Source organism: Suillus bovinus, assembly GCF_016758785.1.
Source record: "Suillus bovinus strain UH-Sbo-P2 chromosome Unknown EDB93scaffold_1, whole genome shotgun sequence".
In the NCBI taxonomy this organism is placed as follows: domain Eukaryota; kingdom Fungi; phylum Basidiomycota; class Agaricomycetes; order Boletales; family Suillaceae; genus Suillus; species Suillus bovinus.
In genome coordinates this window covers 22,215-50,125 of record NW_024542057.1, presented here as the reverse complement: position 1 = coordinate 50,125, position 27,911 = coordinate 22,215, and the positions used below count along the sequence as shown (strand labels likewise).

The 27,911-nt window shown below is 45.1% G+C and overlaps 7 protein-coding genes across 7 annotated transcripts; 3 read left to right on the top strand and 4 right to left on the bottom strand.

Annotated features, from left to right (window-relative positions):
* Positions 1 to 2,889: 2,889 nt before the first annotated feature.
* EDB93DRAFT_1244375 (uncharacterized protein) lies at positions 2,890 to 4,666 on the top strand (the record flags this gene model as incomplete). The annotated part of the gene is made up of 5 exons (XM_041452207.1): positions 2,890 to 3,096; positions 3,217 to 3,534; positions 3,587 to 3,704; positions 3,771 to 3,962; positions 4,020 to 4,666. The coding sequence occupies 5 exons, from the start codon at positions 2,890 to 2,892 to the stop codon at positions 4,664 to 4,666; spliced, it is 1,482 nt and encodes a 493-aa protein (XP_041313319.1).
* Positions 4,667 to 5,286: 620 nt separating this feature from the next.
* EDB93DRAFT_1099111 (uncharacterized protein) lies at positions 5,287 to 6,331 on the bottom strand (the record flags this gene model as incomplete). The annotated part of the gene is made up of 5 exons (XM_041446906.1): positions 5,287 to 5,486; positions 5,538 to 5,615; positions 5,664 to 5,741; positions 5,789 to 5,926; positions 5,956 to 6,331. The coding sequence occupies 5 exons, from the start codon at positions 6,329 to 6,331 to the stop codon at positions 5,287 to 5,289; spliced, it is 870 nt and encodes a 289-aa protein (XP_041313318.1).
* Positions 6,332 to 6,391: 60 nt separating this feature from the next.
* On the top strand, positions 6,392 to 6,824 carry EDB93DRAFT_1244373 (uncharacterized protein; the record flags this gene model as incomplete). Its single annotated transcript, XM_041452206.1, has 2 exons — positions 6,392 to 6,556; positions 6,606 to 6,824. The coding sequence occupies 2 exons, from the start codon at positions 6,392 to 6,394 to the stop codon at positions 6,822 to 6,824; spliced, it is 384 nt and encodes a 127-aa protein (XP_041313317.1).
* An 8,056-nt stretch (positions 6,825 to 14,880) lies between these two features.
* EDB93DRAFT_1074785 (uncharacterized protein) lies at positions 14,881 to 15,566 on the bottom strand (the record flags this gene model as incomplete). Its single annotated transcript, XM_041445121.1, has 3 exons — positions 14,881 to 15,105; positions 15,153 to 15,325; positions 15,380 to 15,566. 3 exons carry the CDS (start codon positions 15,564 to 15,566, stop codon positions 14,881 to 14,883), a joined length of 585 nt encoding a protein of 194 aa, XP_041313316.1.
* A 5,935-nt stretch (positions 15,567 to 21,501) lies between these two features.
* Positions 21,502 to 21,910, top strand: EDB93DRAFT_1244370 (uncharacterized protein; the record flags this gene model as incomplete). The annotated part of the gene is made up of 2 exons (XM_041452205.1): positions 21,502 to 21,559; positions 21,615 to 21,910. The coding sequence occupies 2 exons, from the start codon at positions 21,502 to 21,504 to the stop codon at positions 21,908 to 21,910; spliced, it is 354 nt and encodes a 117-aa protein (XP_041313315.1).
* Positions 21,911 to 22,220: 310 nt separating this feature from the next.
* Positions 22,221 to 23,836, bottom strand: EDB93DRAFT_555 (uncharacterized protein). Its single transcript, XM_041456704.1, has 2 exons — positions 23,435 to 23,836; positions 22,221 to 23,372 (listed from the first exon to the last, which is right to left on the bottom strand). Exons 1-2 carry the CDS (start codon positions 23,642 to 23,644, stop codon positions 22,353 to 22,355), a joined length of 1,230 nt encoding a protein of 409 aa, XP_041313314.1. The 5' UTR covers positions 23,645 to 23,836; the 3' UTR covers positions 22,221 to 22,352.
* Positions 23,837 to 24,880: 1,044 nt separating this feature from the next.
* On the bottom strand, positions 24,881 to 27,903 carry EDB93DRAFT_1073996 (uncharacterized protein; the record flags this gene model as incomplete). Its single annotated transcript, XM_041445062.1, has 11 exons — positions 24,881 to 25,047; positions 25,100 to 25,303; positions 25,355 to 25,707; positions 25,794 to 25,904; positions 25,961 to 26,175; positions 26,208 to 26,336; positions 26,385 to 26,642; positions 26,695 to 26,836; positions 26,888 to 27,038; positions 27,086 to 27,337; positions 27,393 to 27,903. 11 exons carry the CDS (start codon positions 27,901 to 27,903, stop codon positions 24,881 to 24,883), a joined length of 2,493 nt encoding a protein of 830 aa, XP_041313313.1.
* Between the last annotated feature and the right edge of the window lie 8 nt (positions 27,904 to 27,911).

The window sequence follows — 27,911 nt, the reverse complement described above, 5'->3', positions numbered from 1 at the left end:
CCATGAATGCAAGACCATCCATCAATGATACTTCATCGGATGGATTCACCGGATGGAGGTACTCAGCTTTAAAGTTACCATCCATGACTAAAGTCCTGGTGAAGAGCCAGAATAGGGTGTTGTTGGGCTCAGTGCCTGTACCGGTTGACAGGTGCAAATTTATCCCCCGGTTGAGGACATTCCAGACAAAATAGGGCAAGATCACCAGACTTTGGCTGATCATTTTTGTGAGCAAACTCATGCCACTTGTAGAGCTTGCATTGGCGCCACTGTCTGGCAGTTCTCATGAGCTCTCTATAACGATCCTGCAAATATTGTTATTTAATGACCAGATGATTGGTACAGAAAATGAAAACTGACTAGAACCATCAATGGAAATATACTTGAGGTTAGCCTCCTCATCTTACTGTAGTAATTCATGGCTAAAGTACCACATTCAAGGTTTTCTAGCAGAAAATCATCCAAGACAGAATGTGAATGCAGTTTTTGGTCTGGTGAAAGATGCTGGAAACAGGCCTGCTTGAAAGAGCTGCATATCCCGGTCAAGAGCAGCAGGGCAGTGGCAATACCATATGGATAGGGAGTGAACACCAGATTTGTCCACTATGATCATAGCTGGATGATCTGAGTTTGTGATAAGTGGAATGGAAGCTCCCTCCAGGTAATCATCATAGTCTATATTTTCATCGGTATCTGACTTATCAAAGAGGTCGGATGTGTATTCAGTGCTGCTTGGACATGGCTGTTATGAGCGAGGTGAATGTGCAGGCCAACTTTAATGAGTGAAGTTTCTTGAAAAAATGATCCGATCCATTGATGTTACAAGAACATCTAGACACTTGGACCCCTACCATTTTTCTCCTCATCCTCCTCGTCTCTGCCCTTGCATAACACCCTTACCCCGACCTTGCTCTTGTTATCCTCGTCATCCTCACATTCCCCTTTGCCCTCTACCTGTCTCTGACGAAGCATACCCATGCTCCATTCCACCCATTGACTGATCCTGTGGACAGCCCCCTTTATCCTTACCATCCAGACAGTAACCTATGTTACGATGCACAATGCATCCCCTTTACCCTGTTTCCTTTCTTGATCTATGACTTGGTGCATAGTCGCACATTTGTACTTATATTTAGCTCCGCAGCTGCACGATCATGCCCCTGCTTGTTTCACTTCCTGTTTCTGTTCTTTGACTCACTTCCTATCTGCATGTTCCGGTTTGCCTATGACTCACCTTGAATGTGCCTTCCTTTTTAGTATCACCCTTTGACCAGTTCCCTTTCTGGTAGTATGAGTTATCATCCACTAATACACATCCTCTCCTCTATATAAAACTCACTACCATGTATCTAGTTCCTTAACTTGAATCTACTTGGTTCTTGACTTCCTACTTCTAACAAGAGTGATTCCTTCAGCCTAGCCAGCTGTCTATATTCTACTTTCTTATCTGCTCATTGCAGATAAGTCTCTAGTCTCGATCTTTACTCATTGACTTCGTCGTTGAGCAAAGCCCCTGTTATTAGTTGGACACCTGTCCTTCTATTAACACAGATCTTACAATTAACCTTCAGGTGTCATAAGCCTTGGCAGATACACTTATCGTCGAGCCCCACTTGACATAAGCTATCCGATTTGGACATAGGCATTAAATCTTACTTGCTGAAGCTTTGCCAAGTAAGACCACTAACCTTGGGCTAGCCCAAGGACGTCCTCGACCATTGACGGCACACGCTCTGTTTGAGCATCGTCAACAGATACTATCCAAGTCGTAACAATTGACTGATGCGATGGAACGGATGCCTTTGATGCTGGGTTCTGCAGCAGTCAGTGCAAAACAGAGTCTTGTTAAAACAGCCATGGCATTTATAAACCCCATCCTTCTTGCAAACTGCACAAAGCCAGTCTAGAGGAGGGGCTTCTCTGACCATCAGTAAATTTATGTAGTCCTTGAACTTGCACTTCCATTGCCGGAGATATTCATTCTGACTCTACATGATCCGGTCAGATGCAGACCACAGAAATCAGAAGGACTTCTGCTTGCTAGAGATTTTGGTAATTTAGGCTGAGGGATGTCATCTTGGTCAAAGTCAAAGTCAGCACCCTCATGGAGCATCTGAGAGATCCCAGCTGTTTGCTTTGAGGGAGATTTTGTTGGTGATGATGTCATGGACTTAGTTTTCAGGGACCATGAATCTTTCACTCAAGATGACCTGGATCTTCTGGCAGTAGTTTTCTCCTTGAGTTTATATAGCAGAGGCAATTGTTTCTTCATCGGAGGAGTGTATGTGATTCCCTTTTGTTTAGTATTTGCCATGATTGATACCACCACCTAAAATGATTGTTGGGCTGGAGAATGTACTCAAGCTTGATGATCGGCAGGCATATGACTTCACACTATGCCTTCCTTCAACTTGGGCCTCTGAACCATTTGAATCACCAGATTACCACATTTCCTGTTCCTGTTTGTCATTGGGGTATCAGTTAATCAGAAATCTTGGAATATCATCTCCATTTAGAATATATTCAGGTCAGAGTAACTAATATTGCCATAAGTGGTATCATTTCTGAGTAGGTTACTCAAACACATCGTAATCCTGCCATCATTCCAATTCCCATGGATTTCATCCAGTATCAACATGTCTCCCTGTACTGTATGCCATATTTGAGAGTATGACTGCATACTGCCTTTATACTATATGATGAACTTGGTGTATGTTTGTGTGTTTTACAGTTTTAAATCCTATGAACTGGAAACACAGGGCATGTTGAGCCTGAGAGAATTATGCTGGCAGACAATCTCTTGTTTGGTTTACTGTCGGATGAATGGTGGCAATCCGCTGTGACCGAATACTGCATCCTTTCTTCTACCAAGACTCCACCTGCTTTGCAATGGCCCAATCCAACTCATCAGTATACAGCCCTGAAAAGACCAAGCAGAAATTGACTGAGGAAGAGCTGCTGGTGTTACAATCTCACCTAGAAGAATGGAAGGAAGCCACTGGTAAGGATAGAAAAACAATTCTGAGGGTGGTCATAAAAGAGACCAAGATGCAAGCCCCTAAGATGGATGCCCGGCTTTTGAAGAAAAGGAAATCTGTGAGCAGCTGATCCTCTAATTGTATAAATGCTCATGATGTATGAAGGTCTACCGAGACTGGTTATATAACTGGAGAGCTCAAAAGACTCAAAAAAGAGAGCAAGTTCAGTAAAAAATAGACTGCCCGGTTGGCGATAGAACACCAGTACAAGAAGGAGATCCTTGAAAAGACCAGAGCAAGGCCAGGAGGGAAGGAAATGATAAAACACTACCAGGGTGCAGTTAATGCAATTATGAGTGGTTTATCTGAAGAGCAGCTGGAGGAAGCAAATAAGACTGTGATAGCATGGTCTAGCAAGACTCCTCCTACAGATGTTCAGGCTGAGTTCACTCAGAAGAAAGCTCCTGGTATGATGAAGGATCTTGCAACTCAGTTATGGAGGCAGGCCGGTATGAGGATATTCATATTGTCGGCATGGAAAACTGAGGAAGGCAAAGTGAGGATCAATGGGTCAGTGACATTTTCATTCTCTCAAATGGTAAAGATAGCCTAACCCGGTCATAAGAGTCAACTTCAATGAAAAGTTGGAGGGCAATAGTTTCACAGATACGAAGGACTGGAAGTCCATGTTACCAGAGTGGAATGCCTTTGTTGGAGAAGAGTTCGGTGAGCTTCTATTTTGTGCAATATTGGTTGATCCGGTCAAGTACTTACACCATGTCATAATACCAGCAGTTGATTGGAATGATGATGAGGATGGCAATGTGGATGGGGAGGGAAAGGAGAGCAGGAACCAAAGGAGAAAGAAAGAGGAATTCCCCATGGAAGTGGATTCCTATGGGCTTTTGGTCATACCGGATATTAAGCCACTTAACCTAGAGAACAAAAAGTCTCTTATCTGGACATTCCTCACAAAACACTATAGTAAGTGTCACAAATCAAATATAAGGAGTGTTGATAAAGCAGCTACATATTTTGCAGGGTTTTGCAGTCAAAAGCCAAAGGTGTTTGTTCCTTGGTCTGCAGTGAGAGACGCTCAGGAAGATTTTATCGAGATCAAGTTTTTACCATCTGGAGGGAAAATCAAGGACCCGTCGAAGCTTCAGTTGCTTGAAGCCGACCGGCTCTTAGAGCACTGGCATCAAAGACAAAAGGACAAGGTTCAGCCAACATTTCAATTCAAAGGCTGGCAAGACCATGAGAAGGAGATGAGAGAACTGGTGAAGACAATCACATCATGCGACTCTAGCACTATATGCAGTCTAACTACAGTGCAGACTAGGGTTCCGGTGACAAAATTAACCAGAAAGTCATCCAGGAAGCAGACCGGAAGGGTGGCACAGGAGTCAAGTAGTGAGAGTGAGGATGGTGATGAAGGTGAAGGTGAAGGTGAAGGTGAGGGTGAGGGTGAAGGCAATGAAGAGGTACAGTCACCACCTATCAAGCTGAAATTGACTGGAAAACGAAGCAGACCTGTCAGATCTGTTCCAGGTAAAAAATCACCTGCCACATCAACTGGAAAGTCATCTCGGAAGCCGACCGTCAGGGTGGAACAGGAGGCAAGTGGTGTGGATGAGGATAGAGATGAAGATCATGAAGTCCAATCACCACCTTCCAAGCTGAAATAGACTGGAAAACGGGGCAGACCTGTTCAATCTCTTCTGCAAAAACCACCTGCAACGTCAACTGGAAAATCATCCGGGAAGGTGACCATAAGGGTGGAACAGGAATCAAATAGTGAGGACAAGGATAAGGAATGAAGACAATGAAGTCCAATCACCCCCTTCCAAGCTGAAATTGACTGGAAAGCGAGGCAGAGCTGTCCAGTCTCATTCAGTAGAAGATTCTTGCATACTGGTCAAGAAATCCAAACCACATGTGATTACAGGCAACAGACCACTGGGGGACAATGCTGGCACTCCTTCAGTAGAATCATCCAGTAATCATACTACAGCCCCACTGCCTCCAAACAATGCCTCCGGAAGTCACTTAGTCGGTCCTGCATCAGCCGTCTGGAGGAAGGAGATGAGTCAGAAGATACCTGCACTCAAACCAACCGCTGCCTGCACCACAAAGGTCACCGATACGAAGACAAAAAGACATGGAGCTCAAGTTGACAATCCTGAGTGAAAGCGGTCTACTAGAACTGCAAAGGTGTCTTACAAAGTGAATTACATGCAAAGGGAGTAATCATTGAGCTTTATTCAATGTACTATACAAGGGGTGGAGAGTATTGACCGTATATATATCATGTTGACAGACGGTATATTGAAATCAGTTGAAATGCCAATAACAACTCATTTGTGGAATGAAGAACTTCCCAGCTGACTTGCGATTCTTCCAGTGACATTGTGCTCTGAGCTCTTTCCATCTCCAACCAATGTATCACCAAGCGCAAATCGCCTACAGCCCGCTGAATGACAAATCCTATGGGTTCCAGTTCACCCACTTAATGGAATGTTAGCAAATAGAAATATGATATTGCATGGAATGACCTACAAGACTGATCCGGCAGAACTTGTACCGGATTGAGAGTCTCAAATCCCATGTCCAAGTGCACATTGTCAGGTTGAATGTCTACTAAATTCTCATTTAACAGTTCAAACAACCAATGAAAAAACTTACATGACTGATCCAGAAAATCATGAACCGGATGGACACCAAAGCCCATGTCCAAAGGCCTGTCTTCCAGTTCAATATCGACTGAATTTATAATTAAGAGTGGAAACCATGACAATGGTGAGACTGACCTGACTGATCTCGTAGATGATCCACAGGATTGATGCCAAAGCCCATATCTAAAGGCATCTGGGCCGGATGCTCATGTTGAACCGGAAGTGCATTAAAACCCATGTCAAAAGGACTGTCTTCTAGTGAAATTTCATTGACTGAATAGCAAACATGAGTTGAGACATACCTGAGCAACTGGCCTGATGATCAACTGCCAGAAAGTTTGAAGAGCTGTTCACTGGGTCAAGTGAATGATGAAAATTGAGTTCATGGCCGGGTGGAAATCTCATATCCAACACTTCTGGCCCCGGTTGACCTGTCGTCCGGTCAGAAGTCATGATGATGTTTGCTGATCGCACCTTGGCTCCAATGTGTGAATCAACCACAGCCAGATAATGTGAATTATAATAATGCCGGTTTTGTAATGATGACATGACAACAATTGCATTCACACGATCAGAAATAAACAATACCGAATAGGGATCCGGTTCTTGAACCCTGTATTCGGCGATCTCCGAATTCACCCGGACATCCGGTAATTTTTGCATTGCCCAAGTAACCATTGTTCCCTTCCAGATCTCTTCTCCAACCTAACCTGCCACCACCACCATCTTACTACTAAAATGACTTCCAACACCACCACCACCACCACCACTGCTGCTGCTGCTACTGCCAACCAGGCACTCATTGCCCTTCTTGACCAGCTGAATGCACTGGTTGAACAGGTCCTGCAGTCCAAGTCAGAAGAAGAGAAAATGAGATTGAGTCGAAGCATTGCTTCTAAATTGGTATGTTTCATGTTCTTTTATCTATTGTATGTATTGATACTCTCCCAAGAACGACGCAATTCGTTCTTACCAGACAGTCGCCACCTACATCCCCCTTTGCCTGCTGTCAATGGCAGCTGAGATCCATCAGGCTCAGAGGGGTACTGTGCGCTTGGTGAAAGTACCAGATTGGATTCGCGTTGGGAGCAATGAGGACATCTACCGGGCTCATCCCTTATACCCCAAGACCTTGGGTCCGGCACCCAATAGACCTGTACCCTTTCAGTGACTGAGAAGTAGCACACACAAAGCACACCGTGTTTTTCCCACTTAACAAAAGTGTAGCTTTACGTATCTCTTTTAGTTAGTAATTAGGGAAGAGTCAGTTGGGTTGACTAAAGAACCCTTTGACCCTAAAGGACGAGGTTGATCCAGTTAGTACTGGGGACCCCTTTAGCTTTCCATTTACGTATCTTTTTCCCCTCTCTCCTTTCATCATCTTTCCTTTCCGGAAGAGCTGTTGACCTGCACCAAACTGGTCCAGTGCATGACCATGCGGTGTTAGTAAATATTTTGCGGGAATTTTGCATGGAACAAATTTGATGTTATTTGGCTCAAAGATGACTCAGCTAGATTCTCATGCATCTGAAGCTTCCATGAAAAATATTTCCCACATATGTTTGTTTGCAGGAACTTCCAGGAAACTTTAAATACATGTGTTACCCAGTTTTGCTTTATGACATATGCTACGTCTCTAAATAACACCAAATACAAACAAGTTTCAACACATTATGTAAACCATGTTTTCTTACCACAGTCAGCTGATCTATGACTAGGCCTGACAAATCATGTTCACCTACGTACAATTCACACGGGTATTATGATCTATGACAAATAATACAGTATATCTAGATACGTGAGAAAACGAAAATTGAATATACCTAGGTATGTGGGAGTAAATTAGCATAGCCACATAGATTTGTCTATATAAGGACCTTCGTTTTGGCCTGAAATGCAATCAATATGACTCCCAGAGTCACCCTTAATAAAATTGCGAGTGAGGTTTGTGTGTGATCAGCATCAGCAACAACCACAAAGAGTTGTTTGACATTGTCAGGTACATTGATGAGACAGTAGGAGCCATTGAGCTCACTGTGCTCAACAACCTGCAAGGTCTGGTTATTTGTTTTGAGAAATCTCTTGTTTTTCTGAGTGTTTGTGTTTGTGTGCACATGTTTCTGTCTCTATCTCTCTATCTGTTTCTCTAGGATTGGGATCTATTTCTTTTAGTTTGGGATCTATTTCACTCTATCTATTTCTTTAGCTCGGTGTAACGATGGTCGCGGCACTGGGCTCGGAACCAGCTATTTTGATACTGATGTCAAACAGTATTTGTCCGACACACTTCCGACTACCCCGACCCGAGTCTGACAGTCCGATCCCAACCCGACGCACTTTCCGACAGTCCAATGCATGTCCGATCCCGACCCAACATTCCCGCGCTGTCCTGCATGATGTGGGAATCATGCATGGACATGAATACTAGGTGACCCTCAAAAGATAAAGTCTGCTAGCTTAGTCCTCAGACTAGTCAACCCATACCTTGGTTTCAAACCATGGTCCATATTTCTAGTTTTCCCCAAGTTTCATGATCTGAATATGTTTTGACGGAAAAAGTCTAATGTGAGATGGGAATCACATTTAGACCTAGTTGATGTGAGAAGGGAAATGAAGGTTAAGGTATAGCCTTGCCTTTGGCTTATTCACTTTGGCTAGAGAAAACCATAGAGAAAAGTACAAAGCCAATAAAAAACCTATCCAAAAAGACCGTGTTTCAATTCCTGCCAACTGCATTATTTTTTTGACTGTGTTTCAATTCCTGCCAACTGTCTTATTTTTGCTACCTACTTTTCTCTAGTGTTTCTTTACTTTACTTTTTCATTAGGATGCTTTGACTCACCTGACACTTCATAAAATTGTACCCATAGGGTATGATGTCATTATGATGTCATAAGACTCCACAGATACTCCTGCAGGTATTCTGTTGAAAGATATTATGTCATCAAGCTCTAGATTATTCTACTCTACAATGACATCATTCATGATGTCATTTCCTTCTAGAATATTCTGCTCCACAATGACTCACTCTGACTCACTCATGGAAGGTTCTGGAATCTTTTGCTCCACAATGATGTCACTCTTGATGTCATTATGATGTCATTACTCCATATTCCAGAATGTTCTGCTCCACAATGATGTCATAGCTCCATATTTCACTTGTATTTTATTCTTTTATTGGGTTTGACCCAATATTTTGATTGGTCCTCCTTATTTTTTATTGTTTGTGAACCTAGGTTACTTTCCCACACAAAATGTATATAAGGAGAGCCCATTCTCCCCCAAAAATATATGATCTCCCATTTGTAGCAATCTGCCTCTCAGATATTTCACTTGCAAAGTTAGTCCCTTTGAAGTGAGACAAGTGCAGGGAAAAGAATTCCCTTGTGATTATAAGTTTCTTACCTTAGAAACTTATTAGTGCCATAGACCAAGCGTTCTTGGTCACATATATTGTCTTTGAGACCCCTTTGTCTCATTGCTCTGTGCCCTTTGACTAAGCGATCTTAGTCATCTATCATATTGTTGAGACCACGTCTCACTAGTTGTCCCATAGACCAAGCGATCTTGGTCAAGTTATAGTCCCCTTTGTTCAAGCGATCTTGAACATATATCGTATATTTGAGACCATTGTCTCACAGTCAGGTGTCCATAGACCAAGCGATCTTGGTCATATTTCGTATATTTGAGACCACGTCTCACTAGTTCCAGTATCCAAGTCCAGAGCCTAGAAGGAGATTTCCTAGGCAAATACATTCCAGAAACCGAATTACGTGTCTAGAAGCTTATTCCTAGACAAGAGATTTGAGTTTCAATAAAGAAAAGTAAAGCTCCGGCTAGGTTGATCTTGACAAAGATTAGTTTAGCGAGCCTCCCAAGAACTCACACGTTATCTACCACGAAATAGGAAAAGTCGTAGACCGTGTTAATCGAGGACTGGCAAGCAGTCTTATCCAAAGTGTAATTGTGGTGTCATTACATTTACACGACTTTATATAAGACCCTCGGTTATTAAGACATCGCATCGGACCAGTCCTCCCTATGTCCTGTCCAGTCGCATCTATCTCCACTAGGTGCGCATTTACTCCTTTTGACTTGCTAAGCATTGTATACAGTGTTATTACATGTTTTCTCATGGTCCGCAGTACCACATGTCCTATTACATAGGATTTCGGACCTGAAATATCGCTACTACTCTCACCTATAGTAGTCCAAATTTCTACATGGTCACTATTTAATATCTAGTACTTCCTACCTATTGCATTACTTACTTTTCCCTACTCAGTAGTAGGATGGAAGTCATTGGATATTAGTAGTACTTTATTGTATTGCGAAATATCTATCCACTCCTTTTCTCCAAAACATTCCGACACATCCGACATTCATTTGACCGACAATCCGACACACTTCCAACACATTCCTTTATTGTCCAATGCATTCCCGACAGTCCAATGCATAGTCCGATGCCCGACCCGACTCCGATATTTTTGGACCCGACAGTTTTCCTTCGGACAAGTAGTTCTTAGCTTTGGATTATCTTCCTACTATTGATAACTATCAAGACTAATACCAAACAGATACCCCTATAGGATCAAACGCACTTGCTCTGCAAGTATAGCAGACTAGGTCGTGCTAAGATCTACCTAAATATTTGTTGTCTAGGTAGTACGATTTCTGCTGAGCCCAGCGGAAATCAGCTTTCTACGTCGGGATCTGTTTCACTCTATCTGTTTCACTCTCTCTACCCATTGAAGGCTAACAGTCTGAGTGCTCGTTTATTGTTGTGTCACTAATGCATTATAGATTTTAGCAAATATATTCTGAGTGTTTGTTTCTTGCTGCTGATACTAACATACTTTTGATTGTAGCGAATACATTCAAGCCTTATCTTTGGATTCTTCGTGTTGTCTCTATGTCCGCTAAAGGCTCAGAGTAGCTTAGTGGGGAGACTTCAGAAGTTGATTATTGTCCGCTTGACCTCACACATCTGAGTAGTATACTGAGCCAGGATTGTTATTTGTCAGATAGGCTTTAGCTATTGAATAGGGGACTTGGTATTGAAATCCAAGGACGTCTGTTTCTGATTCTGTTTAATACTCATCGTGAGTTCCTTGGCAGCAGATTCAATATTAGGCTAAGAGTTCTATGGAAGCTTTTGACAAGTCTTGACCTTTGATCCTACCTGTTTGCGCTGTGGGAGTGACCAATACAGCTTCGCACGATTGTTTCATAGTAAGTTTAGAATATAGCACCATTGATTGTGCCTAGTCTTAGTTCTCATTTCTGTTTAGCACCAGTGATTGTGCTTAGTCTTGGTTTTTTTTTTTCTGTTTCTTTGTTTCTTTTAGTCAACACCATATCATTGGGTTGACTAGTGTTTCTAGACTGATATCATAGAGTACCTTTGTCTGACCGTAGCTTGGATATACTGACAGGCCACCCACGAACGACCACGTTATCTGTCATTGGTATTTGTCTGAATTGCTGACCGTGGAGATATTTGATTTTGTAGGTGTTCATCTATAGATCATCTATCTAAGAAGACACTGTTACGACCCACTCTTCAACAGTCATTAGTGAATCGGATTCCAGAACACAACTGGCACTATGGCTGAAGTTTCCGAAGCAACCATGGGACCTGAACAACCCCAGGAACCCCAAGAACAAGGTCCTCAACCACAACCACAAGGCATGGGCATGCCAGTAGAATTCACAACCTATGTACAGAATGCAATCAACATGGCATCACACGATCTATACATGAGGACGGAAAACCTATTAAACCACAATAACACCCTACATGCGCAGAATGAAGCACAAGAAGTTCGCATCAGACTGCAAGCAGGAGAAATCAAGGAACTGAAAAAGAAGCTCGAAAGATTCGCCCAAGCCCCGAATACTTCGCAAGTCAAATTGTCGAAGCCCACAGAATTCACCAGAGACAAAGATTTGATCTCCGTAGAAGTCTACGCTACTCCGTTGGCATTATATATGTTATAGTGGCCACTGATCACGGACAGGCAGAAGATAACAACTGCCTTGTCATTTCTCAAAGGATCTGCTGCTAAATGGGCACAGAAATATGTTGAAGAACTCGACTCATGACCGATATCCTTTGAAGCTTGGTCAGCAGAATTTGAAACCATGTGGGGACAAGACAATAGAGAAGGAAAGGCTGTCAGGGAGTTGGAAACCCTGAAGCAGGGATCATCTTCGGTTCCCAAATATGCAGCAGCTTTCAGACAAAAGGCTGCACTCACCAAATACTCTGATTACAGTCATTGACCGTCATTTGAGTTTTCACCATCATTTGCGTTTACCTTGTATGACACTTGAATTTGATACTATCCCATGTAACATTTTTGTTCTATCATATGATTTATGTGCCTAACTACATATTGTTACAAGAACATCTAGATGCTTGGGCCCCTACTATTTTTCTCCTCATCCTCCTCGTATCAGCCCTCGCATCATACCCTTACCCCGACCTTACCCTTGTCATCCTCATCATCCTCGCATTCCCTTTCGCCCTCTACCTGTCGCTTCAGCAAAGCCAGTACATTTGGCCGGATCCTTTCGCTGACGAAGCATACCCATGTTCTGTTTCACCACCTGACTGATCCTGCGGACAGTCCCCTTGCCCTTACCATCTGGATGGTAACCTATGACACGATGCACGACGCATCCCCTTTGCCCTATTCCCTTTCCTGATCTATGACTCGGTGCGCAGTCGCACATGCGACTTATACTTAGATCCGCAGTTGCACGATCGTGCCCCTGTGCCTTTCACTTCTTGTGTCGACCTTTGACTCACTTTCTTATCTAGCACGTTCCACCTCAACCGAACGTGCCTTCCTGTTATAGTTATACCCTTTACCGATTGCCTCTCCCGGTAGTACGAGTTATCACCCACTAATACGTCTCCTGTCCTCTATATAAACTCGCTACCATGTACTATATTCCCTAACTTGAATCTACTTGGTTCTTGACCTCCTACTCCCACCAGAGTGATCCTTCTGCCTCGCCAGCAGTCTATATTCTATCTTCTTATCTGCTCATCGCGGATAAGCCAATAGTCTCGACCTTTACTCATCGACTTCGTCGACGAGCAAAGCCCCTGTTAACTAGTCGGACTTCTGTCCTTCTAATTAACGACGATCCTTACGATTAACCTTCGGGTGTCGTAAGCCTAGGCCGATATAGCTTATCGTCTCGCACCCGCGTGACATAAGCTACTCGATTTGGACATAGGCGTTAAATCGTACTTGCCGAAGACCCGCCAAGTACGACCCCTAACCTTGGGCTAGCCCAAGGACGTCCACAGACCGTTGACGACACAAGCTCTGTTTGAGCGTCGCCAACAGATACCATCCAAGTCGTAACAATCAGCAGCAAGAAACAAACACTCAGTATATATTCGCTAAAATCTATAGCACGTTAGTGACACGACAATAAACGAGCACTCAGACTGTTAGCTTTCAATGGGTAGATAGAGTGAAACAGAGATAAGGAAATAGATCCCAATCAAAATGAAATAGATCCCAATCCTAGAGAAACAGAGATAAAAGAAATAGATCCCAGACTAGAGTGAAATAGATCTCAAACTTAAAAGAAATAGATCCCAATCCTAGAGAAACAGAGATAGAGAGATAGAAACAGAGACACGTGCACACAAACACAAACACTCAGAAAAACAAGAGACTTCTCAATACAAATAACTAGGCCTTGCAGGTTGTTGAGCACAGTGAGCTCAATGGCTCCTAGTGTCTCATCAATGTACCCGACAATGTCGAACAACTCTTCGTGGTTGTTGCTGATGCTGGTCACACAAACCTCACTCGCAATTTTATTAAGGGTGACTCTGGGAGTCTGATTGATTGCATTTCAGGCCAAAACGGAGGTCCTTATATAGACAAATCTATGTGGCTGTGCTAATTTACTCCCGCGTACCTAGGTATATTCAATTTTCGTTTTCTCACGTACCTAGATATACTACATTATTTGTCATAGATCATAATACCCGTGTGAATTGTACGTAGGTGAACATGATTTGTCAGGCTTAGTCATAGATCAGCTGACTGTGGTAAGAAAACATGGTTTACATAATATGTTGAAACTTGTTTGTATTTGATGTTATTTAGAGACCTAGCATATGTCATAAAGCAAAACCGGGTAACACGTGTATTTAAAGTTTCCTGAAAGTTCCCGCAAACAAACATACACGGAAAGTATTTTTCATGGAAGCTTCAGATGCATGAGAATCTAGCTGAGTCATCTTCAAGCCAAATAACACAAAATTCATTCCATGCAAAATTCCCTGAAAAATATTCACTAACACCGCATGGTCATGCACCGGACCAGTTTGGTGCAGGTCACCGGGGTATATGCCCACCAGATAATACACCCACTGGATTTGATACTTCCTGGATTATATACACCAGATTGATATACATACCTACCAGATCACATACCCACTGGATAATATATTTACCTACTGGATGATGTGCCCAACGGATTATATACCTACCGTAGTATATACTTGCCGGATGTCATACTTACCTACCATATTTCATACCTACCCACTGAATTATATACCTACTCATGATTATATGACTGGATTTCATACCTACCTGATTATATGCCCACTGGATTATATACCTACCTACCGGATAATATACCCACCGGGTTATATCCCTACCCACCGGATAATATCCTCACCGGTTTATATTTCTACCAGATAATATATGTACCTGCATATATACCTACCGGGTCATCCATTTACCTGATGCTAGATGAGCCGGATGCATTGTTAACCAGATGCACTATTCATAATGTCCTATATACTAGTACATTCCTATACCATTGTTTATACTATATTCTTTCGGCCCATCCGTTGACCTCGGATACACACATTCACTCGGCCCACTCGTCTCCATTGTAAACTAGATTCACCATTCATATTGTCCTATTTACTAGTACATTCCTATACAATTGTTTATACTATATTCCCTCGGCCCATCTGTTTGCCTCGGGTACACACATTCACTAGGCCCGGCCCATCTGTTGGCCTCAGATACACACATTCACTCAGCCCACTTGTCTCCATTGTAAACTAGATTCACCATTCATAATGTCCTATATAATAGTACATTCCTATACTATTGTCTATACTATATACCCCCGGCCCACCTGTTGGGCTCAGGTACACATATTCACTCGGCCCACTCCTATATCATGGTACAATTATTACCATGGGCCCACATGGGATGGCCTGTCCCCATCAGTACATTGTCACGCTCGGCTGCCTGTCTGAGACAGGTGAATTCACTGAATGGGCTCCGGATGGAGATGGCAACAGTGAGACATAATGGCAAGCAGCCCAAATAACCATGATGGATGAGGGTTTCGTTCGGATACTGGTGAGATGGTTGAGGCTCCAAAGACACGTGCTTCTGACCTAGACAATGTTAACAATGAAGCCAGCCAATGTGCCCTGAACCTTACTAAAAATATCAACTAGTTCGATATTCTTGAGTGATAGGCAGTCACCATCAAGGGTGGGTTCATCTGAAGGTGGCAAGATTGGCATGTCATCACCACCATCCCAGGTGTGATAGTCAAGATACACAGTGACCAGCTTTTCAATTTGATTACCCCAATGTTCATTTTGAGCTTCTATACAATCAATCAAGTGCGTGGGTCCGCATAGCGGCTATCAATGCCAACAATGCTTCAGATGAATCAGTAGGATAATAAATATAATTGTGTGCCATCCTGAGAGATCTGCCATCTGTTGAGCCAGTCCTTCAAAAGCTTCATACTCTCCGCCCTCATGGCTGAAGTCAAGTCCTTCCTCGCCAGGTGGTACAGTGCGAGGTATACTATCTATGTTGATGTTAGTATCAGCCAACATAGATTCAACGAGATCCTGATCTTCGCTGGACATTTCTAAAAACAAAGGTCAGGAGAATACAAGAGTTAAACATAGTCCTTGCACCCTGGACATGTGATTGGCGCTTTGCGTCAGTTACCTCCCGTCGTTGTTTCTGTTTCCCTGCAGTGAGTACCTCAGAAGCTCGAATGGAGTGCCAGAATCCATGTCTAGTTGTGGCCTTTGAGAGCCCTGTAATTTTCCTGGAAGTTCCAAGTAACATAACAGAGAAGAGGTGGAGGTAAGGGATAGCTGGAGAGATGCCACAGAGGGCGATGAAGGTAGGAGGGCACCAGCCAGGCAAAAACAACACCAGACGGAAGGAAGGAATGGCTGGAGAGATGCCACAGAGGGCAATGAAGGTAGGAGGGCACCAGCTGGGCAAAAATGACACCAGATGAAAGGAAGGAATAGCCAGAGAGATGCCACAGAGGCTGAGGAGGGCAGAAGGAAGATGGTTTGAGGAGGGTGAGAGGCATCCAGAAGCTAAGAAGGGCGTCTAGATGTTGAGAAGGCCAAGATGAGGACAGGAGGGCGCTGGTGATGATGGTGAGCAAAAGTAAGGGGCGTGAGAAGCCCGCTACCAGAAAATGTGCACCTTTGCTGAAAGCGCAGAGGGTGTGGGAGGGCGACTTTCAGCGGGATACACTGCCAAATGTGTTGCCAAGCCTCGCCTCCTACCTGGATAGTATACTTGAAGGAATGAGATGATTTAGGACATGATTTATTGCTGGTGTTGAGAATTACCATAACTAAGCCAAGTAAAACTGAACCATACACGTGATCGCTCAGCATAGTAAGGCTGACTTATTGGGAAGGTCAGGTGCAGCAACTTGCGTGGATAACTTCAACCAGTCACAGCTAGTCACACTCACGTGACATTTGATGCTTTCACATGAGGTCTACCTTACCTTAGTCCAGACTGGTTACCAGACCATACAATAGACGGGCCATCTCCTGATGTTGTTTGTGCACATGGGTTCATATCTGGTGAACATTTCCTTGCTGAGAAATAACAACGTGTCAAATGCATGCATTGTCTCGCCAGTATCAAAAAACAGTGATACAGTGGAAACCTCTATGGCAGCCAACCACATGTCCCAGACAACCTGACCACTAGCCTCAGTTCGAGGCCACCTCGGAAAAATCGAAGTTCAAGTCCGCAACTCGGCGTGGCTCAAAGGCTGATGTGACTCAGGCTATGTTTGTCTTGGTGTCCGATACATCTCTTCGGTCTGAAACTATGATAATACCTCGGATATCATCACGGTTGGCAAAGAAGATCCATCCTTTTATTTTTACAAAAAGTCGAGACATCTATCCATACTTAGCTTCCAAGGATTCCTTGGACTCGGTCGAGTCATCTACTCTCAAGAAGATAGGCCCTCTGCGTAAAATCAGTCTTGCAGATAATGGTGTAAAGGCTGCCCTTATGGAAGAGTGGGCAAATCTTCACATGTCTCAAGGAACACTGCTATCAAGTACAAGTGCAGGTACGGATACAACGTCGCATATATCAAGCAAATGTGGAAGCCATGAACCCTGCTGCCATCCGGTGAAGTGGCTGGACCCAACAAACCACACCCACCCCAAACAACGACCACATAAAACAAGATTACGGCACCTTGTCTAACCAAGTGGCTAAGCCACACCCAGACTCGGACGTGCCTGCTACAAATGAGTTGCTATTCACTCCCCCGCTCCCGCTGGATGGGGAATCTGTCCTACAATATAGTTTATCAGATTGTGACTTAAGGTATCCGAGCTCGTCACCGGAGAATATTCATCCAGATATGGCTCCATCGCAGCATGTTAATGAGGAGACAACAGAAACACCAGCCAAGGCTTCACATACCCCTGTCATCGGTTCTCTAGAGGTTGTGAATCAGCCCTCACAACTACTTGCTACTGACAGCGAAATTACGATGTTGCATCTCACCAGTAGTCCTATACTTAGTGCTGCCGCGGTCCGGTTCGGTCCGGTTCTTGAGGGTGTTTTGTCGAACCTAGAACCGAACCTTGGGTCCGGTTCAGGCAAGGAGAGCGAACACTGGACCGGACCCTTATGAACGCGTTCGCAAACGTTCGGTTCAAGTTCAGAACGTGTTCGAACGTCTGAACGCAATAATATCAATTTCAAAAAAATTTGAGCGCGACATGAAAAAATCGATGAGTAACTACTAACTACACCATATCCACGACAAAGCATTCACGAGCTGCGGCAAACTCAGCTTGAGCCATCGTGGAAATATGGCCCTGACGATACCCACTCTTCAATAGTTGAAGGGCCTCGAAAGTCGATGGCAACAAACAGTTGCGGCGTGAAGTACTGGTGATCCCGCCGCTTGAAAAAGCTCGTTCGGATGCAACAGCGGAGCCTTGAATAGCTAAGTAGTCCTTAGCAATGCGAGAGATGGTAGGATATTGAATTGAATGATGCTAAGAACATTTATGTCAACTTGTAAGGAATAATGAATCAAAAAAAAACACCCACACCCCACCAAGCTACTACGTTCTCGATGTCCTCGAGCGGGGAAGCCAGGTAGTCCTCAAGTTCTTGACGAGGCCTTCGGCTTGCAGTGTCACTCGCAACATGGGATTTAACAGCGTCACGCATCCAACTGTGGCTGTACGAGCCTTGGCGTGAAAGAGAGGAAGAGGCCACAACAGCAGGCTCTGCGTCCGGCAAGGAATGTTGGTGATAGTATTTGTCAAAAACAGTCTGCAGGCATTCCATGCCCTTGTCGAAGTCATGGGGCTCCCATTTACTCTTCGCGTATGCAATCTTGTAGTTGGGGTCAAGCGCTAGATACAATACATTAGATAGGGCATTATATTAATCAAAAAATTAAAACACGTACCGAGACAAATGAAATAGACATCGGTTTCATCGATCTTGTGGTACCACTTGTGAAGATTGGCGATGCCAGAGTCAATGGCAGTTGAAAAGTCAACGAACTTCGAAGATGTGGCCATATTTTGCCACGTTTGTTGGAGGAATTCGAGCACCAGGATTGCACGCCATACAGTGGGTTCGCGAGTTGCAGAGAACATTTGCTGAGCATTTGCAGGCTCCTGATAATGCAATAGGTTAATAAAAAATTAAATTCATCAATGACGGCGCATGCACCTGAAGCACGTCATGCATCAACTCTAACATCTTCCATTCCTCGGCCAAGAGCTTGAATGTGCCATATGACTTGCCCTGCAGGTTCGGAACTTCGTCGCTATCGTCCGCAAGCTGTATAAACCTATTCACACCCTGTCGATAGAGTTAGTATTTTGTAGGGGCAGTAGCGGTGACTAACTGACCTTGCGTAACTTGAGGGTGCGCTCTAACATGCCAAACAGCGAGGCCCATCGAGTGCAAATCCATTTTAAGAGCTCGAGTTTGGGCTCATTGACCTCGACACAGCACTTTTGGAAGAAGGTGCGGGCTTGGGGAGATTTCCGTACCTGAAAGAAGGGTTCATCAAACAGAGCTAGTTGGACAATGGATACAAACTTACCTGCGTGACGAACACAAGCGCTTTCCCAACAGTGTCAGCAACCTCAAACTCGGTGGTCTCTTTGTATTCATTGTTGTCCTCGGTTGCATTCTTGTGGAGAGCACTTGCGGATGTGGGAGCGATGTCCTCGACGAAGTGCTTGGCTGCTAAGTGTAAGGCGTGCTCCATACAACTAAGTAGATGTTAGTAGATATAGAATGACATATTAAATAGACTTACCGCACACGGCGCTCGCTTGCAATCCAGTCCTTACCAGAAGGGTCAATAGTGAATGCAACAGTCTGAATTGCGGTGTCGTTATTGGTGGCGTTGTCAGCGGTGAACCATCCAAGCTTGGTGCAAAAGTCGTATTTGTCGATAGTTTCAATGAGAATTCTTGCAATGTTGCTGCCGCTATGATTGCTGTTGATGATCGTGAATGCAAGCTGCTCACTCTTCAACTCCCACTCCTGAGGTTTCCCATCTGGTGAGTCAATATAATGTGCGGTGACAGAGAGGAAAGGCACGCCCGGTTCAGACGTCCATGAGTCAAAGGTGATGGAGATTTTACTGTCAACGTGCTTGAGCTTCTCTCTGACACGCTGGATGGCCACCTTGGCCCGTTCGAGAATTTCATCGCGAGTCTTTGTACGATGGGGGATATCCCTGTCTGAAAGGGAGGGCCGGAGGTATTGGAGTAAGCGGCGAAATGGTCCCTTATCAACAAGTTGGAATGCCTGTGTAATCTTAAGTCTTAAGTCACCATTATCAATCAAAAAACGCGATCACGCACCTCATCCTCAGAGACGATTAACTCGACAATATAATCCATCAGCCCAGACTTCGTAAATTCGGGAATCTTAGTTGCAAGGGAGCCATCTAATGTTTGCTGGGCTCCTTCGTCAGATGCTTTACAGGTAGGTGGTATTGCACGATCGTGCATCTTGATGCCTCGCTCATTGCAGCGGTCTCGATAGATTGGGAAGTGGCACTTCGCGTTGCGAGCAATATGTGTGCGCCGAGTCGAAATGCTGCCTTTGAAAAAGGATTGATTGGCTGGTACATTATTAGCTCTAGAATTGACATGAGTAATCCGCTTGATGTTTAAAGTCAAAATGTACCTGCATATCTCACACCACCAGCCATCTTCACGCTCTTGGGTGTGCGGATTGATGTGTCCCTTCTCCTGAGTGAATACCACCTTCAAATCCCTACTGTGCTCCTCTTTGCCCTTATGCTTGCGATCCTCACGATCCTTGTCTCCAAATGCCTTGGTCCTTTCATAAGCTTCCTCTTTGTCGTTGTCCTCAGCCTCTTCTTCATCATCTGAACAATCCTCTAGCGCAGGGGGTTCGTCGTCATTGTCGTCGTCGTCGTCATCACGGTGACGGACCACGCGCTTAGGTGCAGGCTGTCCTTGGGGAGGTGCTGGAGCCACTCATTTGGCTGGAGCTGCATTGGCAGCATCGCGGATTTTTTCTGTCGGTCTGATGGCTCAGCCTGAGCAACAAGACACGAAGGTAGTTAGCTTGCCATTGGATGCAGGAGGCGGAGGTGGAGGAAGCATGGCGGTGTCGTTGTCGGGATCATTGTACCAATCGATGGCACTAGCATCTTTGAGTTGGCCATCAGATCCAAGTGCGCACGACATTTGTGCAGCAAGGAGGGTGGGGATTGAACCTGTAGTTAGCAGCTTGTTTATGCTAAAACTTGTGATAAGAGATCAAAAAAAAAGACGCACCTTGAACATACTGTTGCCATGCAATTACTTGATGTTGAAGCTTGAGGTACCGGAACGAGAAACTGGAGGATATGTTCTGAACATAAAAGACATTATAGTCTGAATAAAGATTAACATTTGATTAACATTGGGCTTACCAGAACATTGAGTGGATTACCAAGGAAGTCAGATGTCGCCAATGGAAATGTGTTGGGTGTTTTGGCTGCGAAGTCAGACCCGCTGTTGATTGTCCCGAGATCGATTGACATGCCCGTTGCCAGAAGATCAGAGCAGATACTGGTGGATCATGCAAAGAATCTGAGAACACGTTCGGATGGGTTCGAATGGGTTCGAACGGGTTCACAGTATTCAGGCAGCAGCCGAACGCCGAACCTAATAATCGGTTCGGTCCTTATATTATGTCGAACCTAGGACCGAACCCACGGTCCGGTCCGGAAGCGTTCAGGTCCGAACCGAAGTTCAGAACCGGACTGCGGCAGCACTACCTATACTGCCAAAGCTTGAGATCCTCCCAGAGACCACGATTTTGGCTGGACCTGCTGCCCCTGTCGAACATGAAGAATCCTCGACTAGAGCTTCTCCTGCCGTCGATATCGAGCACGTTGTTTCATCTCAAGCCGATATTGAGGATGTTGTTTGGGGTTTTCACATGCTGGACCTGCATGAGGTGCTTTCGCCATGAGTACCAATGTCACCCGCAGCGCCATCTGTTTACGTCCCACCTGCTGTGCAGCACTTAATCGCCGGTACTTACCCCAGTCGCATTACTTTCGACCTGAACTGACTGTTTCTGGGAACTAGCCATGAAACGTCAACTAGAAATTGAATGCCAGGCTCGAAAACGTGCTGAAGAACTTTATCTAGATGAAATGCGCTTGCGCATTCAGATGGAAGAAGTGGTTGATAGGTCACAGAGGGAACGGGGACAGACACAAGAACGAGGTACATCTCAGCGATATCCCTCAGTGCATGCTTCACCGCGTGCGACTTCGGCGCACGCAAGTCCAGAAGGAGCTGGGCAGCGGGATGGTGAAGTCGAACCAATATCCATTGATACCACTTATCCGAATGCTACGACGGAAGATTCTTGTGCTTAGGCATCAAGTCGTTACACCACTCAACTTGCTTTCGATTTGCTTCCATTGTTGTATTCCTGCTTTGTCGCAATCTATACTAACTCTAGTGCAATGTCTCTCGTACGGATCTCAAGTGCTATTCTTAAGTCGCGTTGAACATGCATACTATTTATCCCCAAATAACAATTCAGATACATGATTGATAAAATACAGTTTCGTCGATCACCCAAAAGGAAAGATAAGCATTCTACAGAACAATTGGTTCGCGTCAATGGCAAAGAAACCTGCAAGACCGTAACTGCGGTATCAGAGTGTGTGCATTGAGAAAAATATTGCTGTTGAAAAAGAAATAGGGATTTTGAATCGAGTCCAGACGGAGGTGCATGCGAATACTATCATATAGAAATGAGGCATAAACAAGACTTTTGAAAGATAAGATCCTGATGATTGTAGCTGTAGAGACCTAGTGCCAGAGCTCGCCCACTTGAGAGTCGATCATGACAGAAGGAATATCACGAAGGGCGTCGTAGTCGCCTAGACCTGCCGCACCGTTGGCTATAGCCAGACTGAGAGCCGCAATGGCCTTTTCAGTCCGCGAGGCAGAAGAGGTCAAAGTCACATCTTCTTGGCTGGATGCAGAGGATGCGGCAATGGGATGAGATGATCGAGAGATTGAGTTTTGTATAGGACTGGAACGTGGTGCATCAAAGGAACAAGCTGGAGAGCTCGATGAAGGGCCAGATAGAGGTGGACTAAATGCCGTGGTATAAGCAGAATATTTATATGCTGGAGATGATGATGTTGAATGCAATGCGTCAGGGTGGAATGTGCTGTTAAAGGAGCGGCGAGAAAGATCGTCTGCGTCATCGTTGGAAGACGAAGAGCGGGTGGATGCATGATCCATATATTCTGATAAAGGACTGGACTGTATCTCATCGTCGTCCAGGTCCATGGACCCGAGGCTCGATGCTCGTTTTTGACGGGAGACGGGGAGACCACAAAGTTCTCCAGAGTATATTTGGATGTCATCCTCGTCGCTCTCAGAACTGTTAGGCCTCCTGACACATCTGGTCACGGGGACGCTAGGGGAATGCCGTTTCTTGGCCCTTTGTCTGTCAACAGTCCTAGCGCGCTTGTATATACCCGATTTTGAACGGGAATGCTCAAAATCACGCATCCGTTTTACAAGGCCTTCCCCGCTTACGGCAATACTCCTGCGGAGTTCCCAAAATGCATTCGACCTGAGGCGAGTAGCGTCAGCCTCGGAAATGTCAGAATGCGAGCACCGAATGCCGACAAGGTTTGTGGAGCTGGACTTCTCAGATACGGTTTCTCTATGACTTGAGCGGCTAGGGAACAGGTGAAATTCTTCTGGAGTAGCAGCGAACAGTGGTGTGTGGGGTGGAGAAGAACTGACACCGGAACTGTGACTATCCGTCGACGCCGGAGTGGACGACCCAGTAGTATGTGTCACGGAAGGGGGCTGGAAACATACAGAATAGTTAGTGACCCTAGGATAGACGCCAGAGATTCATCGGCACGAACGGATATATCTCTGCGGAGTCTCTTCCCCGTCCGCCAGAAGTCGAAATTACGTGTTTGAGGAGATGCAGAGTCTGGAAGGGCAGGGCTATTGCACGATGAGCGAACTCGTTTGCTTGCTGGACGCCATAGAGTTTTTGGAACGGGCGAGGGCGAGGGCGAAGAAGCTGAGAGAGATCTTCGATGATAATTAAATGTTGACGGAGACGACATGAACCTTGAAGGTATGAAAGATTGGATGGGACTTCTTCGTCGATGCTGGCAGTGATGAGACCCAAATAAACAACGGAAGGTAGTGGTGGTGGTAGAATGGCAAGAGACTCCTTGACGTTCCGCGTCGCTTCAAGGCTCGTAATCAAATGACATATCAGCTTATATAACGTGTGTAGCCGAACCCTTACTTAGTTAGCGCATCTTCAAGAAATTGAAAACTATTGAACTCGAACATTTCGAATCCAAACATCACCGTCTTACCTGCAGGTACTATCCTTCTTATTTCAAATAAATAAGTACTTTGTACAGGCGATGTGGCGTTACAGCTCCGTTGTGCATTGACAGCTGACCTGACATCCACGTCAGGGGATGAAAATACGTTCTCCCTCGGTTCAGTAGATCATCAGGTGCTGCATGCTACCAATGGAGTTGACGAAGCCGGTATACTGCGCATCAAACTTAACAGATGAATCTTCCATGAAGTTATTCGCTCCAGCCACTATTTGAAATGCCCCAGATACCTTCCTCAAAGGTGCATCGTGTTACGCGCTTACCTTTGTCCAGAAAGAACTTACGATCACCAGGTACAACAACAATGTATGCACCTTATTCGCGCGAAGGGTGGGCACGCATCTGGGAAGGCGTGGATTCGTTACCATATACGTTCAATGCATCTGAGCGGTTTTAGTAGTCCAGGTCAGGGTGACGTAGTAGCGGTCATGTGTGCCCTTCAGGTACCTGCCAAAATATTCGGTTACACCCGTCAAGTCTGGGCCAGGGAACCCCTGTCCAATATGTTGCAATAAAGATGATACGTATCTTCGGTACAACCCTATTCTCGATGCGGCTCACCTGACAGTAACGATGACGGATATTGGTTTATGTCTGTAAGTGCGCTCCAGTTGCATCGAGTTTGCCATTAAACAGTGCCCATCGAGCGAGGATGACTCCTAATACAGTAGGATCCAGGCCTAGGACTCTGGTCCAGCTCTAACTCGCTAGTGCTGCAGTGTCAGGAATCATTCTCTGATAAAGTCTGAATAACTGACCACGAAGTACACAGATAAGTTGAAACAGTCCGTTTATGCGACACGGTATTATGTCAATCGCCGGCGTAGCCTGAACCTATGTTATATGACATGGCTTGAGAAGGGAAAGTCAAAATCTCACTTGACGCAACTCCCCTGCATCCGGCCCTTGTACCATCTATCTCCATTGCTTAGCCTTACTTCTACGTTAATTCCAAGACCCTACCTGGTCCATTAAGTTTGTCGCAGGCTTTGAAATTCTCTTCTTCAGCCACGATGAGTAGTCATTTAAGTTGGGACAATTATCTGAACTTTGAATTCGCTGCAGCACTGATTGAAGATGCGACGTCCATGGAGAAGACTGCATCATTGCCGCTAAGGACCGCAATGAGGGATTTCAAGGCAACATACGAAGGTTTGTGCGCACTAGTATGTTCGTCTGCATGCCTCAAGAGCTGCGAGAGGGCATTGCATATCGTCGGATTGACAACAAGTGCAAGAGGGCTTTCATCTCCCAAGTAATCTTGCGACGCGATCATCAGGAGAACATTTCGTAGGTAGTCCCAGGCCTCTACTTGGGTAAGTGAGTCAGGCAGTCGCCGAGATAAGATGATATGCAAAGCAAATGCAGCTACAGAGTAAATGTGAGAACTTTGCCATGCATTCTCAATTCGACGCTCACAAGCAATGGCTAATTCCGGAGTGGTGCTATCCGTGGCGACTTGCCAGACACTTTCGGCATCCGATAACAGAGGAGCATCACAGACCCTGATTCCCGGTTGTCCGCGCTGGAATGCCGTTAAACATGAGAGGAAACTCGCGGACAGGTTCGGCAGTTCCCTTTCTGCGGATTCACGACGTAAATATTCCATTGTAGCCTCGAGGAAATCGATTATTAATTTCTGGTTCGAGATCTGGACATTTGAAAAACATTCGATCGTGAAGAAGTCGAGAAATTGTTTCGCTTTGCGAATATAATTCCTGTCAGGCTTATCCTCGAGTAGCTGCCTATGGAAACGTAAGTGAGCCAGAAGTCTTCCAGTTGGTGGAAAGCTTGCATTCGAGTATTCGACATGCCTGTTGCAAGCATATTATTATTTGACAATTTACAAAATATAAACCTACTTTTCTCTAGCTCATCACAGAACGTTGATGATTCCTGTATTGCCTGCTTCCAACCATCCCTCAAACTTCTGGGCTGCATCCTAGCCATGGCATGTGTAACGTAGTCACTAGCTGACGTCAATCACAAGGCTGAGCATCGGCTTTAATGCAGTAAGAGTTCGACTCGCCATCGTGTCCATTTTCAATGCACGAAAGATAAACGAAGAGAAGAGTGAGGTATCTGCAGCAATCGCTAGACTTGCGAATGCCTAACAAATCTGAATCACTCCAATGAACGAAGTACCGACAGGTCTTTAGTAGAACATCCGTTTGAGCCATGGTGAGATTTCGAGGACGCGGAGTTGAAGAAAGATACACTAAAAGCCGAGAAAAATAGGCCTGCAACCAAAGCAATCAGAGATTAGACAGACAACCTGCATGACACTCACAAGATATACACAGATCATATATTTGCCATGTTCGTCACCAGTAAAGGTCGATAACGTAGATATAGTAGTTTGAGGATTTGAGTCGAAAGCGTTGTGAAGCCACGTAGTCGTCTACTCTCATCAGTTGAGGTCCTTCGGAGAAGAGGATGAAGTCCTAACCAGGAAGATAATGATCTCCGAATCAGACCCGTTATATTCCGTGAGTAATTTCCAGGTCCAAGGCACGAAATGCCTCCATAAAATGAGAACGACTCGCGGGGCATCGAGGTCTGGGCAAGGCGATACGATAGTCTGCACTGAGAGCGTGTTGTCGACAAGCATTACAAACCGTATCAGTCTCATCACTGTTGCCAGCGTGTGAGGTCGAAACGGAACGTCTGTTTCTGTATCTTTTGCACCCGTCGTAAGGTCCACGAGCTGTGGTCCATTGATTGACATCATTTCGGGCTGAAGAATGAGAAATACGAACAGCGAATAGTGAGAGCAGCATAGCACAATTCATGCGCTCCTGAAACGCAGATTGATGTTGCGCATGTAGTGGGGAGCTCTCTGAGAGTTGCACCACAGTGTGCTGCATAAAGTCTGTGAGATAGGGAAGCAGCGATACCACACTGTTGATACGATTAGTCTGGCGATCTTAGAAGAGTCAGATGAACACCTACCTGTCGTCCAGTGGTGCGTCAACGACCCTTGGGTGAAGAGCCAACTGGGGTTGCAATACGTATCGCGAGACCAGCAGGCGAAGGGCTAAGCGTTTTGCGGCAGGTGAAGCCTTTTCGGATGTCAGTATCGACGGGACAGAATCCCACCTATCTGAAGCAACATCAACAAGCCTGACATGTAACAAAATCGCTAGCTACCTGGGAGCTGAGCCGCAGCCCGTAGATTATCTTCCTCTCTTCGTTTCCTCAAAGCTTCAGGAAGTTCATCGTCAAAGTAGCGATCATGCATAGCGCTCGCAACACACAAAGCTACATCTCCGAGTCTTGCAAGGACAGCATCCACCCAAGATATAATGATGGGAATCACAGCGACTTTGTTAAGCTCCTGGACGGCTAGAGCGTGGAATAGACGCCGGTACTGGAACAGCAGATTTAAAAAGGAAGGTCGCACTGGAGAATAGGCACCTGATGAGCAGTGGAAAACGATAGACATGAATTCACTTACATAGGTAAGCGAGGGATTCCATCATGCAGCGTACATCGTGAGCGGAGGTTGGACTCATCGTAAGCACGACATGCAAGAACTCTAGGAGTGAGGTCGATGACTCCTGAATGGTTCCATGCAAAGACGTGTCCTGTGCGCGTTTGAGTACAATGTTAGTATTCGTTGTTTTCGAAAGCGATACTACCTTGCGAATAAGACTGAAATCCAAAGACTCTAATGTCTTGACGGCTGAATTCACGGCGCTGATGGGATCTGAGGAATGAGTTTTGGGCGCGTTCACTAGCTGAGCGACACTGTCGCTCAGCGTACTAGTGGCGGAAACATCTGTGGGGCATGCTTTCTCAAGTGATGGAGGAACGTCGGACTCTGGCTCAGTCTCACTATCCGGACATGGTGGAGGGACATGAAAGCAAACCGTCGTCCGAGTCGCTCTTGTATTACATGATTTGCGCTGCGTGGCACAGAATAAAGTTGCATCGAAGTCAGAAGCAGCACCATCTTCGACAACCATGCTTTCAT

What these genes read in the sequence shown, in the direction of transcription:
- EDB93DRAFT_555 (XM_041456704.1), bottom strand. Translation starts at nt 23,644, where the DNA reads ATGTCGTCTCCGTCAACATTTAATTATCATCGAAGATCTCTCTCAGCT. An exon ending in GACTCCGCAGAGATATATCC is followed by an intron (nt 23,373 to 23,434) that starts GTTCGTGCCGAT and finishes GTATGTTTCCAG; the next exon opens with CCCCCTTCCGTGACACATAC.